This window comes from Microtus oregoni, unplaced genomic scaffold (genome assembly GCF_018167655.1).
Source record: "Microtus oregoni isolate MIOR12 unplaced genomic scaffold, Mior012 000001F_ref0000356, whole genome shotgun sequence".
NCBI classification, from domain to species: domain Eukaryota; kingdom Metazoa; phylum Chordata; class Mammalia; order Rodentia; family Cricetidae; genus Microtus; species Microtus oregoni.
Window position 1 is genome coordinate 93,715,720 of NW_024543060.1, and position 15,598 is coordinate 93,731,317.

Below are 15,598 nucleotides of genomic sequence, written 5' to 3' on the forward strand. Positions count from 1 at the left end.
AAAAAATACCTGAAATTATGTGTATTTGGATACCAAACTAAACTAAACATTGTCCATTTCCTCCTATTTAAGTACTAACCATGTCTGACTATGCTTTTCATTTTCTACATAGTCATAAAAGATAGTGTATATATATGTATGTATAAATACCTGTTTATATATACATGTATATATATATATATTTATAATAGTGGGGTGTATTGTGTGTATGTGTGTAGTGTGTGCACATGTGTGGAGGACAGAGGATAACCTCAGTGCCATTTCTCACTTTCATTCACTACCTTGGTTTGTTGTTGCTTTTGAGATGGTAGTCTCTTATTGACGTGAAACTCCCAAGTAGGCTAGGCTGGCCAGTGAATCCAAGAGATCCACCTGTCTCTGCCTCCATCAGCACTGAGATTATAAACATGTACCATTGTGCCCAGTATTTAAAAAAGGGGGGGGGAGAAGGGGGCTTCCTGGAGGATTGAATTCAGGTCTTTGTGCTTTCAAGATAGTTGCCAACTATTAATCCAGTCCCTGATTTTGAAAATTCTTAATTCATGGACTTGGGAACATTTTGGGTCTAATATAAAAACTCCAGATGCTTTGTTTTGTAAGTCATCTGGATGGGGGAGAGAACCAGGATTGACATTCATTAAAGTGTGTCTTCCCAGACAGTAGTCCAAGGGAGCCTAATATCGTTTCTAGTTAACCTTAAGGAGACATAACTGTCTAAGGACAGAGTTCTATTTCTCTAACTCAAGCCAAGTTAGCCTTGCTTGCTGAATGTGTAAACAGTGTTGTTAGCAATCATAATCCTGCTAACTGGTTGCTTCAGCTCTTATTGCTGAACACTGCAAACTTCTGGCTCTGAGCCAAATCCACAATAACACTCTAGACATACAGGCATCAGGGTAGAAAGTTCTAAACATAACCGAGAGTGTGGCCAATCCCAGAGTCCCGTCATGTTTATTTATTTATTTATTTATTTTTTCGAGACAGGGTTTCTCTGTGGTTTTGGAGCCTGTCCTGGAACTAGACCAGGCTGGTCTCGAACTCACAGAGATCTGCCTGCCTCTGCCTCCCGAGTGCTGGGATTAAAGGTGTGCGCCACCACCGCCTGGCCTCCCATCATGTTTTAAAGGATTCCTTACTATTGGCCAGAGGGAGGACTCCAAAGTGAAGAATGGAAGAGAGGATATTCTCAAACCTCACGACCTAAAATGAAAAAGGAGACTTTATCAGTTGCTAAATCAAGGCTCCCTGAGAGCATCAAGCCTGGTTTGGGTGTCCCCAGAACTCAGCTAGATAGAAAGTTATGACTAGACTTTCCCCCTGCAGGTGCAAGCTAGCTCCTGACTCTTAATCTCAGAATTCTCCCTGAAATGAAACGTCTGTTTGGGCCTCAGCTGAATTCGCTGACCTGACTAACATCTCCAGATCTGGTCCTGTCTTACTGCCACCTTTTGGTTGGATGTGGCTAAGTGACCTGTCTAAGAACACACAGCCAGTAGGTGGGACTTCACTCTTGCAGCCTGGCCTCAGAGTTAAGGTATGAAACCATTATGTGTATTCTCCATCTACGTAGACAAATCAGTTATTTTAAGTGCAGGAAGAATGGCCACTATTTACTTTCTATCTGCCACCGATCATGCTGTAGATGTGCTGAGTGAATTGGGCTTCAGCAGATTCTCTCAACAGCCCTGAGTGATCCCTACCTCCATCCCTGCTCCAATGGCCTGTTCTTTTCTTCTATATTATTTTCAGTGCATGCAATTTTGTTCACTATTTCTACCCACAACTGGTTGCAAAAGCATATATTTATTCTCACACATTCTAAACCTGGGTTCCAAATAGTAGTGCTATTGATATTTTGGGATGGATTTGCTTGTTTGTCTGGGGCTGGCTGGCATGCTATGGGAAGCTCAGAAACATCTCTAACATCTATTCCTGTATCGCTCTCCTCCCCATTCCAGGGCACAATAGCAGAGGTCCCTAAAGGACTAAGTGGACCCTAGAGGAAAATCACTACACAGAATGTTAATGCCACAAGGGGGGAACCTTCGTCTTGAGCATTGCTAGGCTCAGTAAGATGTTGTACATCAAAGACTGACGTTGAGAATGAAAGTTCACGTCCGGTCACGTCCAGCCGAGCATGCGCTAGGCAGAGCTCTACCCAGGAAGTCTGACAACGTGCTTCCACGTTCTATGATAGGACCATTTGTGAGCAAAGGAAGCCATGGACTTGGCTGACCTTCTTGATGTCTAGGAGTACAGACATTCCATGTTACTTGTTGGGGAGTGTAGGGATTTAAATGAGAAAGGTCTCCCACAGGCTCATGTATCTGAACACGTGGTCCCCAGTTGGCAGTGCCGTTAGGAGGTTATGGAACCCTTTAACCCTTTCCCTTGCTGGAGGATGTATGTCACTGGGGGTGGGCCTTGAGCGTCTGTAGCTCACCAGACTTCTTGTTTATCCACTCTACTTCCTGTGTGTGTGGATATGGACCCACTTCATGTGCCTGCTACCTGTCGTTATGGACTCCCCCTCCAGAACCACAAACCAAAATAAACCTTTTTTTTGTTTTGTTTTGTTGTTTTGTTTTTTGAGACAGGGTTTCTCTGTAGCTTTGGAGTCTGTCCTGAAACTAGTTTTTGTAGACCAAGCTGGCCTTGAACTCACAGAGATCCACCTTTCTCTGTCTCCCAAGTGCTGGGGTTAAAGGCATGTGCCACCATGGCCTGGGTACAAACCTTTCTTTTATAAATTGCTTTTGGCCGTGGTGTTTATGACAGCAACAGAAAAAGAGCTAAGATAACATGTCCACTCCCAAGCTGGATGTGGCCTGAATACCGCTTAAATTTAACTCTAGAGGATCGTTTAAAGAATGCCCATTTTTCTAGCATCTCACACAGTCTTTCCAATTCTTTTCAAAGCCTTGCTATATGAGTAAAAGTATATTGCTAAGCTAATGGGTTTCATAAATGAATACCACAAAGGCCCCAGGTTCAGTCTCCCGTGCCGCAAAATCAACCAAACACATGAACAAGAAAAAAATTCAAAGCTAAAACTGTGGAGAAATCCAGGACTCAGAAACACAGAAAAGCGCATACACAGGTTACAACCCAACAGAATTCTGTTTCTCGTGCCCTTTCCAGGGTACCCTGACCTTGCATTCCCTACCTTCACATCTCTATGTTTGTTCTCTGGCAAAGAGAGGCGGAACCTGAAAGGAAACAGGAAGAGGTTAAAGGGAGGTAGATTTATAGGGGCGGAGAGATGGTTCAGCAGTTAAGACTTAAGAGTTTTTCTCTTGCAGAGGATCAGGGTTCAGTTCCCCATCTCCCCACATAGAGACACAACCATTTGTAACTGTAGTTCCATGCATTCAATGACCCCTTCTGACCTCCCTAGGCATTAGGCCCATGGTGCGTAGATATTCAGGCAACACACTCATATACATTAAATAAATCTAAAAAACAATTTTTAAAAGAAGGCTAAATTTATGTGCTGGAGAGAAGGCTCAGAAGAACACTGGCTACTCTTCCAAAGGTCCGAGCAACCACACATGGTCACTCACAACCATCTGTAATGAGATCTCTCACATGCCCGCAGCCTGCTTTACGAGTGGATTCTTGTCTCTGGCTGCAGAGACACTGGCGAGACAAAACCACTGGCCCGGTTCTGAAAAAGACAATCCCAGCTCGAACCATGAGGTGAGCCTGACTTTGGCTTTTGAACTATCTTCAGTTCGACTCCCTCATCTGATAGTTAAAGTGCAGCTACTAAGAACAAACTCTTACTGCAGGGCCACAGAGCTGTTGGGAAGGAAGTAAAATCAAAAGATTGTCTTCCTTGAAGACAAACAATATTGCATCTTGCCTGGGGGTGAGGCATAGTGGCAGAGCCCACTTAGTGTGCCTGTGGCACTGAGTGAGGTCTATCATCCTGCAGGTACATGGAGAATACAGCCTATTCAAAAAGTTTTAGGGAAAGTTTATTTCCTAGATCGAAAACCAGAGTAAAGCTGCAAACTCTTAAGCATGATGAAAGGTCATATGTGACCTGGGTCAATATGGTGAAACTGATACAGCAAAAGCCAAGAGGGAAAGTTAAGTGCAAGGTCGTAACAAGGTCACCCCTCCAACCTTGTGCGTGCCAAGAGAGACAAGTTCGATAAGTCCTACTACCCAATGCCTTATGTCCTGTTTCTGTTTCAGTTTGTAACCATGAACTTTTCAAGGAGTGAGATCCAGTCTTAATGACTGTATCTCAGCATTGAGTACATATCTCAGTACATCCCAGCACTAAGCATGACTTTATTGGTCCATCCAGAAGATGTTTCATGAGCACCTAACCCATGTCAGTTAAGGGGCAGGTGCTGGAGATGACTGTGGGCAAAATCAGACTCAGAGTTCTCAGGGAGTTCACAGCCTGGTGGGAGGTGGGGGCGTTATCAAAGAATCCCGACAATTAAAGTTTAATTTCAAATTGAGGTAAATGCTCCAAAGGGAAGAAACAAGTCATTGAGTCATGTGACAGAGGCACTTGACCTGACTTGGTTGATGCATGAAGGCTCCCAAGGAAAGTCTCCTTGAACTGAAACAGGGAGGATGGATAGCATTTAAAATGAAAAGCAGGAGGAAGGGGGCCTGGCAGTGGCCCCTTGAGGGGACAGAGCCACAGTGAGGACACAGCAAAATGGCGCTGGAGAGGCAGACGCGGCGACCCCACCATGTGGAATTTGATCTTGTGGAAAGCAAAGAATCCACGGAAGGTTTTGAAGATGAAAGATGATGGTTGCAGCGTGGAGAGACGACGGAGAGCCAAGAGCTTCTCAGGGGCTCATCCAATGCTCAGCCATGCATTGGCCGTGCGAAGAATTTAATTTAAAATTGTAGAGGAGGATACAAAGTAGTGCAGACGCCGGTATTCTTTTGTGGGTTTACAAGGGTGTATGTGTGGGAGAGAGCATGGAGTGGGGGACGACAGTCATGGGGCACAGCAAGTTGTCCTTTGAGGAAAGCATTCCATAGGCACCTCAAGAGTGACCCTTCATATCCACTAGTTGCCTGTTCCTCCTTTCCTCTCCCAAGTCAGGCAGGGACCATTGTCCTTCTCTCTGTTCTCTGGACCAAGAGCAGTACAAATACGTGCTCAAGAAATCCTTACTGGATGTAGAGAGACAGAGGAGCAGACAGAAGGGATGGGTAGGAAGTGTTAACTGGAATCCGGGGGGTGGGGAGTCCTTTTGAGGTTGAAGACATTCTAAAGAAAGTTTTAGGAAGGTGGGGAAGGGGGAGGAGCAGCTAGGGTTGAGGGTTTGAAAGCCAAGACCAGCAGTTGAAGAGCTTTCGAAGCCAGAGCATGGTGCTTTCCCTCACACTTTGGGCCTCTCACTCTTTATCTGAGCCTTTCTTCCCCCCCCCCTTTTTTTTTTTGCCTGCTTCTGCTTCTTCAGGGCTGACCTCCTAGCAGAGATCAAACAGGATGACTTTTCCTTTTCCTCCTGTGGGTAACTGTTGAGATTTACAGGTTGTTTGCTTGAGGGTCTTCCTTTTAAACTCTAGTAGAATTGCCCTTGAACCTAAAAGTAAACTAAACCAAACCAAAACAGAACATCACAAATCACCCAGCAGGCTGTGGGTTTGACCTTTAGTTAAAGGTTTCTTGGAAGAACTACCCATTTAGTGGGTAAGGATTCCCCAGTGTTTTCATGGGAGTTCCTCCGGCAGCCTGGAAATTTTCTGTTTAGAGTTTTTCTTCCTTTGCCAACAATCGAAAAGCACCCTCATGATGAAAACACAGATGCATTCTCTCTGGATATGTGTTCCTGATGGCGCATGTTGGGAAATATTTACCCGCCCCACCTTCCAGGAGGCGAGTTAGTAATTGGCTGCATATGTATTTTCTGACTACATTGCTTGGGAGGGGTTGTGGTGTGTGTGCATGCGTGCGTGCGTGTGTGCATGCATGTGTGTGTGTATGTGTTGATGGGTAGAGAAACAATAATGTATGTTTGATTACCTCAAGGTGTTTTGGGTATGTGTGTACACATTCCCATATGTGTGTGCAGGTATGTATGTATTTGTGCATGTGTCCTTACGTGTGAGGGTCAGAGGTCACTCTCAATCACTCTCCACCTTATGTTTCGAGGCAGGGTCTCTCACTAATCCCTGAACTCCCTGTCTGACCATGAAGCTCTGGGGATCCTCCTGTCTGCCTCCTCTGCTCCGGGGTTACAGACATCTGTCTCAGCACCTCACTAGCTTTTTATGTTAGTTCTGGGGATCCAGACTCAGATACTCCTGTTTGTGCAGCAAGCACTTCATTGACTGAGCTATCTCCCCTGGCCCTGACTGCCTTGAGTTTTATAGATTGAGGGTTAGAATTAGGTTTTCTGAATGAAGACCAAGAAAGAGAGAGTATCATTTAACATGGTCTATGGATCTATAAAACACCTACTATGTACTAGAGATGCCTCCAAACTCAACTCTATTTAGCTGAGGAGGCTCCATGACAGAACACTGGGAACCTGCTTTATGATGTAGCGGGCTGGTGCTACAGATTTTCAGCTTTTTGGTTTTGTTTTTTTTGAGACAGGGTTTCTCTGTGTAACTTTGGAGCTTGTTCTGGAGTTCACTCTGTAGACCAGGCTGGCCTCGAACTGACAGAGATCTGTCTGTCTCTCCCTCCCGTGTGCTGGGATTAAAGGCGTGCACCACCACCACCTGGCCAATGCTATATCGCTTTTAAGGCTTCTCTGACTTGTCATGTCTCTGGGGACCAGTTTCCCCACCTTACGTGGTCAAACTTGGATTCTGGGATGGGAAGAGAGAACTAACTACCAGGACTGGTAGCAATGGCTAGGCTTTGTGCCAAGGGCTTCTTATCCATCACCCCACCCACTTGTCCACCAGATCTATGCAGAGGTGAGAGGTGTGGTGTCTGTCTGATGAAGAAACTGATACTTAAAGCTTGAAGAGCTTGCTTCAGGTTCGCACAGCTACCAGGTAACAGAATCCAATCCAGATCCACCTGACTGCATACACTGACTAGACATTCCCAGAGAGGTCAGGCTTGTTAGCAGCATCCCTAACTGTCCACTTCTTTTGTCCATTCCTCTACTTGGTGCCAGCAGTGAGAACAGGGTTGTGTGCCTTTTCTATCCAGGACACTCTGTTCTGTGTCTTCTCTTTTGCTTTTCAACGCTTAGTACTGAGAAATGATTTATTATCTTTTCTAGTTCTGCATGACACCAGGTTCATGAGTGTCCCGGTCCAGACAGCCATATTTATTTCCTAAGTTCCAGGTCTAGATGCCATTTTCTACGACTTAGTTCATCCCTATGCCAAAGGCAAGGTAACACTGTAGGTAAACACCCATGGCCTTGAAAACAGGTTCTGGTTGTGCTCTGGCCTTTGGACAGCTCTGTGACCTTGAGAGTAAGTTATCTAAGCTCCGTGACCCTCAAGTCACCTCCAGTGCTCACTGAAGTTATATTTGGTTCTCTCGTGGGTCTCTGTGCTGTCCTGCCTCTGGTTCCTGGTCGTCTAGGTAGTGTCAGGTGTGAGCGCCCCCTTGTGGCCCTTTTCCTCCTACTGCGTTGCCTCACCCAGCCTTGATATGAGGGTTTGCACCTTATCTTATTGTAACTTATTAGGCCACGTTTGTTGGATACCCCTGGGAGGCCTGCTCCTTTGGGGGAGGGGGATGGAGGAGGAATGTATCTGGGAGAAAAGAGAGTAGGGTGGGAGGGACTGGGAGAGAGGGAGGGAGAGGAAACTGCAGTCGGGGATGTAATGTGTGAGAGAAGAATAAAAGGGGAAAGATTTAAGTGAAGTAAAAGGGGTGCTTTGCTGGGTGAAGGACCTAGGAGGCTTTAAAGCTCAACAATAAAGAGAAGTAGAGGATGGCGTCCCCCACATAAGAGTGAGGGGGTTCTCTCAATAGGGACACTCATGAAATGACATTGTAGGGACTAAAGGCGTAGCTGAGAGTGAGAACACTTGTTTAACACGCAAAGTCTTGAGTCTGAGCCCTAGCAGAGAGAGACAGAGACAGAGAGACTGAGACAGAAACAGACAGATGGACACACAGAGGAGAGAGAGAGCTTGTGTAATTGAACATTTCCTTTCGGATTGCTGGGACTAGACAGAAATGTCAAGTGATAGTTACAGCCAGCATTCTTTGGGCAGCAAACAGTGTACACTTAAGGGCCCTCAATGCCACAAACCCCTGACGCAGGTTTATATCAGGGCATCGTTTTATGGAGAAGGAAACAGAGATCCAGAGAGGTTAGCTAACTTGCCTGCCTGAGACTTACGTGATAAACAGCAGTGCTGGCACCTCAACCCAGCTAGGCCTGCTCTCTGATTGGTCATAATGACACCCCCTTGGGTTTGCCCGTGATTTCTGCATTTCTTATCTGCACAGCCAAGGCTAAGCAGTTCAGCCAGAGTGGGTGAGAAGGCCATGGCATGCTGGGAATTTATCTGGAGACACTGTTGCCTGGCTCTTCTCCTTTGATGTCTGTCTCCTGGATTCCCCAATGGTGCCCTTCCCTTGTGATGACTCTCTGTGACAAGGCCAAAAACCAAACCGGCTTGGCCTGAAAGGCCACAGGCTGAGTCCTAGAGGAAGGAGGGGCAGCGATGTTGGGAGGCGGGGCTGCTGCTCCCACAGCTGAGGACAAGACTGCCTCTCAGTCCAGCCTGGGCAGCCTTGCTAAGCTGTTCTCTGGCTCTTTGGCCAAGTGAGACCTGACCCACAAACCTTGCCCCAAACCGGCTCAATGTCTGAATTTAATACAGCATCTTCTGCAGGAACCACCTTCAGACTCCTTCTGTTTCTACCCTGACATTCTTCATATATTTTTTTAAAGCCTTGTGTGTATGTGTGTGTGTTGTGTTTATCTGTGTGTGCACCAGTAAAGGCCTGAAGTCCATGCCAGATGTCCTCCTCAATATTTTACTTATCTATCTATCTATCTATCTATCATCATCATCATCGATCTATCTATCATCTATCTACCTACCCATCCATCCATCCATCATCTATCTATCATCTATCTATCTACCTACCTACCTACCTATCCATCATCTATCTATCTATCTATCTATCTATCTATCTATCATCATCATCGATCTATCATCTATCCATCTATCCATCCATCCATCCATCCATCCATCTATCATCTGTCTGTCTGTCTGTCTATCTATCATCTACCTACCTACCTACCTACCTATCCATCATCTATCTATCTATCTATCTATCTATCTATCTATCTATCTTTCTGAGACAAGGTCTCCCACTGACCTTGGATTGGAGCTCATTGTTTTGGCTAGTCTGGTTGGCCAGCAAGTCCCCAGGATCTTCTGCCTGTGTCTGCCCTTCAGCACTGAGGTTAAACTGTGCACCACCACACCCACCAGGGTGTCAGAGATTCAAACTCAGGTACTCACAGGTATTCAGTAAGGAGTTTTCCCACTGAGACACCATCTCTGCCTTTCTTTATGATTCCTGAACTAGAAGAGCTGCCTTTCCCTTTGGCAGGGGCTCTAAACAATATAGCGATTTTTACCCAGATTTGACTAAGACACCCGTCTACTGCCCAGTTTGAATTCCTGCCTTGGCTTCCTCAACAGATTGCAATCATGTAAGCAAAATAAACCCTTTCTTCCCCGAGTTGCTCTTTGTCACGCTGCTTTATCACAGCAATACTAACCCTAAGACAAGACTTGACTATGGCCATAAGGCCAGTGAGAAAGGATTTGAAACTTGATCCCTTAATCTCTAAAGATGCACACAGCACCTGAATATATTCCCATGCCCCCTCTTCTTGCCATAACCCCATTCAATATACTCCCCTTTGAGTCACAAAGAGAAATTTAGCCATCACCAGAATGGGTGCTGACAGAATTATCTTTACAATGACCTTGTTTCTATTTTATCTTACCATTGCTCTCATTGGAAGGAAGAGAAAAACAGAAGCGTAATTTTCTTTTACTGAGTTCCGCCTTTGAAATAATCTGTTCTGTTAGGGGCTGAGTGCTGCACCGACTCACAGTCCCACAGTGGGAAAACATTTGTTTTCTCAATGGCCACTTTGTCTTTGGGGAAGGCTCACTAATGCGTTACCGAGGTTTCCAGCAGTCAAATCAATTGATTTGACTTACCTGTTCAGCGACAAGGAGCAGATCAGTTTTTGTCCCAAAATAGCCAGGCCAACACTGGTGCTAGCAATCTGAAGATGAGAAATCCCTTGTTACTGAAGTGAGGGGCTGATCTGGACTACAGGTATAATAGTTCCATGATAGGAGTACAGTGGAAACATCCCAAGCCCAGCGTTTCCCTTATTCGGGAAATGTTGCAAAGATATATCTCTACCTCTGGGCAGGGCAGCCTGAGTGTATTCTAGCATTTGGATGATTGAAGAAGGAGGTTCAAGGTCAGCTTGGTCTAAATTTGGGGAGGGAGAAATACTGTCTTGCAGAGAAGGAAGCTGGGTGTAAAAGTTTCTTGTTTGAGTGTTTCTTTTTTTTTTTTGGTTTTTTTTTTGAGACAGGGTTTCTCTGTGGCTTTGGAGCCTGTCCTGGAACTAGCTCTGTAGACCAGGCTGGCCTCGAACTCACAGAGATCCGCCTGCCTCTGCCTCCCGAGTGCTGGGATTAAAGGCGTGCGCCACCACCGCCTGGCGAGTGTTTCTTTTAAATTAACTTTTTGGCAGTGTTGCATGCTAGGCAAGTATTCTATCACTGAGCCATATCGTCAGCCCTCTTTAATGTTGCTTTTCCTAACCGCTCTTCTCCTTCATGTGCGTAATTTTCTTTGGCTTCATTGTACTGTTTTTAACTTTTCATTGGTCAGGGAAATTTGACTTGATTACAGCTCTCTAATGTAAATGGAAGGGAGCCTGGGAAGTAGAGGTCAGTGAGGTATTTTACACACAGGCTCATGAGTTCTTCTATCTCCATATAGGGGCACTTCTGTATACGGGCAGGTGGGTCTGTTTCTGGCAGCCCCAGTATCTACTCTTAATTTAGAAATCACCCTTCACTCCAAACATCTAAAGGCTGCTGGCCAGTGATTCCCAGCAGGAACAGGACTGGTACCCAGAGGCTTCCCTCCTGCATCCCCAGACTCACAAAGTCCATGGAGACAATGGGCTCAATGGTGGAATTCTGCCGTTCTGTGAGCATGATGACAGAAGCAGGCAACTCCAGGCTGAAATTGTTGGGGTGTAAGCTGATCACAGGAGGCCCCATGGCCATGATCTGCAGCATGAACGGCTGGGATAGGACATAGATCTCTGCAATCTGTCCCATTCGGGGAGAGAAACAGAGATAGTGAGTCAGGAGCTGATGAGGGGAAGGCACAGCCTGGAGTGGTTTGTGCTAAATCTTGCAACATGCGGTTAAAACAGAAAACACCTCTTTACTGGGAATAACGGTTACTTTATTATCTTTTATCTACTCTTCACAAAACTCCAAGGCAGGTTCTATAAGCTGTGCTGTTTTATTTTTATTATTTATTCATTTACTTGGTTTTTCAAGACAGGCTTTCTCTATGTAGCCCTGGCTGTTCTGGAACTCACTCTATAGTCCAGGCTGGCCTTGAACTCAGAGATCTACCTGCCTCTGCCTCCCAAGTGCTGGGATTGAAGGTGTGCGCCACCACCCATCAGGAGTGCTGTTTTACAATGGAGGTTGAGTTGTGGACAGGCCAAGTGCTTTGCTCACAGTTCTCACAGAATAAGCTGTAGACTGAAATTTAAGCCAAGATACGCCCACCTTGAGTGCCTTTCTCTGAGCAGCTTGCTCTTCTAAGGCAAACTTGAGCCTGTAAGTCCCCTATGTGTGATACCTAGAATGCAATGAAGGGCTGATATTAATAATTGTCTTATTAAAGTCATGTGTAATCCCAGTACTTGGAAAAAAGACTCAGGAGGATCAAAAATTAAAGACTAGCCTGGGTTAAATACAGAGTTCCAGTCAAGCCTGAACTACATGGTGAGACCTTGCCTATAAGTAAACGAATGAATGAATGAATGAATGAATGATGTAATTTAAGGATTAAATATTCCATTCAAGCCAAACATTTTTATATTTAAGTAAATTATTTTAAGAGTGGTGGAATTTTATGGATTGATTATTTTATGAATTTACAATACTTTTAGTTGTACTTTAATGGGCTTTATTTAGGAAATATTTCTGGATATTTGATTAGGAAGAGAAAAATCTTGTAGGATGGAAACATGACCAAGTATGGTGGTATATACCTTTAATCCCAGCACATGGGAGTCTGAAGCAGGAGGACTGCAAGTTTACCCATGTTACATATTAAGACATTTTCAAGAAATGAAAGAGAAGAAGGAGGGTGGGGAGGAAAAGGAAGAAAAGAGAAGCAGGAAAAGAAAAAACAAGAATATAAAGATGGATTGACTTATGCTTGGATGAAAAGAGAATGTAGAGAATCTAAGAGTCTCCTGGAAGTGACTTCAATGACAATACACCCATCGCTGAGGACCAAAACTTGAGCACTCACCTTGGAGAGCAGACTGCCAATTCCTTGGGTATTTTGATTGAAATAGTTGGAAATCTAAGAGAGAAAAAAACAGTGTCACTGCAAGACTTTTAAAAAGATTTATTCATTTATGCAATCTATCTATCTATCTATCTATCTATCTATCTATCTATCTATCTATCTGTATTTTATCGGCATGTACATTTGTATACCAGCAGAGGACATCGGATCCCATGCAACTATAGTTACAGATGGTTGAGCCACCATGCGGGTGCTGGGAATTGAAACCAGGTCTTCTGGAAGGGCAGTCAGTGCCCTTAACTACTGAGCCATCTCTCCAGCCCCTTACTGCAACATTTTCTCTGGGTTGTCTTTTTGGGTAAAATGTAGAATTCTCTCTAATGTGAACTGTAAGAGGTGGAGCCACAAAATGTTTAGGTAGCCTCATTTTATAGCTCAACCTTAGGGAACCTGGTGCCCAGAAAAGGCAAGAGACTTGCCCAAAGTCATACGCCTTTAGAGAAATCCCATCTTCACTGGAGAACACTGTCTCATAGATGCATGATCTTTCTGCAAGCACTCTACAGTCATTAGATATTGTTTTCATTTTCAGAGATCTCCAGAGCATGAGCTGCTTAAGTAATTTACCTGGCGAGCATTTCTTTCGAGTCTAGTGCTGCTGTCCTCACCATGACAGCAATGTGTACAATTATAACACACAGAAAGCGAAGATTTAAAATGAGTGCTTTTGAGAAATAGAGATGGCTCAGTGGTTAAGGACCACTGACTGCACTTCTGGAGGACACGGGTTCAATTCCCAGCACCCATGTGGCAGCTCACAACTGTCTCTAACTTCAGTTACAGGTGACTAGACACCATTACATAAACATACATGCAGGCAAAACACCAATGTACATGAAATAAGATGAATCATTTAAAAAATAAACTGGCACTTTTTGCTCACTAGCCAGAGAAAGTGTTCTTGTGATAAAAGAGAGGTAAGTGATAAAAGAGAGGTAACATGGCAGAGAGAATCAATAAATATCTGTACCACTCCTGCTTACTGGTGTAAATCAGTTGTAATTACCAGTAGGAGAAATCCTTATACTGGTACAATACCAGTATAATGAGGACAAGGATGGAGATGGTGGTAGTGGTGATGGTGGTGGTAGTGGTATTGGGTGGTTGTTGTTGTTGTTGCCATTGGTGGTAGTGCTGGTGTTGGTGGTGCTGGTGGTTATGATGGTGGTGGTGGTAGTGGTGGTGGTGGTGGTGGTGATGGTGGTGGTGGTGGTGGTGGTGGTGGTGATGGTGGTGATGGTGGTGATGGTGGTGGTGATGGTGGTGGCGGTGGTGGTGGTGGTGATGGCGGTGGTGATGGTGGTGATGGTGATGATGGTGGTGGTGATGGTGGTAGTGGTGGTGATGGTGGTGGTGGTGGTGATGGTGGTGGTGGTGGTGGTGGTTGTGGTGGTGGTGATGGTCGTGGTGGTGGTGGTGATGGTGGTGGTGGTGGTGATGGTGGTGGTGGTGGTGGTGATGGTGGTGGTGGTGGTGGTAGTGGTGGTGGTGATGGTGGTGATGGTGGTGGTGGTGGTGGTGATGGTGATGATGGTGGTGGTGATGGTGGTAGTGGTGGTGGTGATGGTGGTGATGGTGGTGGTGGTGATGGTGGTAGTGGTGGTGGTGGTGGTGGTTGTGGTGGTGGTGATGGTGGTGGTGGTGGTGATGGTGGTGGTGGTGGTGATGGTGGTGGTGGTGGTGATGGTGGTTGTATTGGGTGGTGGTTGTTGTTGTTATTGGTGGTAGTTCTGGTGGTAATGGTGGTTATGATGGTGCTGGTGGTAGTGCTGGTGGTTATGATGGCGGTGGTAGTGGTGGTGGTGGTGATGGTGGTGGTTATGAGGGTGGTGATGGTGGTGGTGGTAATGGTGGTGATGGTGATGGGGATGGTGATGATGGTGGTGAAATAACCCAGAAGCAACAGTTATAGAGCACTTACTCTGTACTGAGGTTGTTCTAGAAGCCATATGTGTTTAAACTCTTTAGTGACTGCTATGACCCTAAGAGTGTGGGACTCTCAGCCCCCTTTCTCAGATGAAGAAACCAATGCATAGAAGTAGGCTGAATTGACAAAGGGTCACAGATGATGAGTGGTGGAGAGATATTTATATCTTTGTATTCTAGAATAGTGGCTAGACATTGTGAAGAAGACTAAATCAGAAGAATTGGAAACCCAACAATCCCCTCTCCAAAATTAGAACAACACTCATTCTATAAACCTTCATTCACTATGTTTTTTAGGAGTGATGGTGTAAAAAGACCAAGGAATCAAAACTGTGACAAAGAGTTTATAGAGACACTTATTAAAAAAATATTAAATATGGTGGCCCCAGCCCCCACCTCAAGGCTTTACTTACCTCCTTGGTGGACAGCGTGATACCAAGAGCCCCAGATACATAGTGCGCAAAGGATGCAGATTTAAAGAAATACTCGGAGATGCCAATGTATAACATGGAGTCCCCACTCTGAGGGAGCTCGAAGGGGGCTGGTAGGAAGGGAGGGTCAACGAGGCTTTCCACGGGGTAGAACGCACCCTGTGGGAAGCAGAAACGAAGACCAGTTACCAGGTGAAAATGCAAATGTATCGGACAAAGAAACTTGGACCTCTCAAGTCTGGATAAAGAAAATCCCAGAAGCTTCTTGATAAGGACAAGAGCATAAGGTCTTTAGGCTCCTTGCCTAGCGGCTATGTTTCGGAGCTCTGAGATTAAAAAATTATTTTGTGTGTGAATATGGACACGTGAGTGCAGGTGCCCTCAAAGGTTGGAGGCATTGGGTCTCCTAAAACTGTTACAATTTGTGAGCCACTTGGTATGGGTGCTGGGAACAGAGCTCAAGTTCTTTGAAAGAGCAGTTTGTACTCAACAGCGGAGCCATCCCCACTAGCCCAGAACTCTGAAGAGTCTTGGGCATATTCTCGTGTATCTGTTCACACTATTGGGATGTTGGTCCTGGAGATGCTCGAGCTAGAGCTTCTCTTAGGAGGGACGTGCAGTCATGTAAGGAACATCTATGAATAGTTCATGA

General features: G+C 45.3%; 1 protein-coding gene across 1 annotated transcript in view; it reads right to left on the reverse strand.

Moving 5' to 3' along the window:
- Positions 1–15,598, reverse strand: part of Bpifc (BPI fold containing family C) — a 35,497-nt gene that overhangs the window by 2,924 nt on the left and 16,975 nt on the right. Inside the window, exons 8-13 of the mRNA XM_041677155.1 lie at positions 14,929–15,105; positions 12,530–12,583; positions 11,131–11,301; positions 10,162–10,229; positions 3,167–3,209; positions 1,137–1,200 (exon numbers count right to left, since the gene is read on the reverse strand). Of these exons, the coding sequence (XP_041533089.1) occupies positions 1,137–1,200; positions 3,167–3,209; positions 10,162–10,229; positions 11,131–11,301; positions 12,530–12,583; positions 14,929–15,105 (577 nt within the window). The remainder of the gene's footprint in view (positions 1–1,136; positions 1,201–3,166; positions 3,210–10,161; positions 10,230–11,130; positions 11,302–12,529; positions 12,584–14,928; positions 15,106–15,598) is intronic.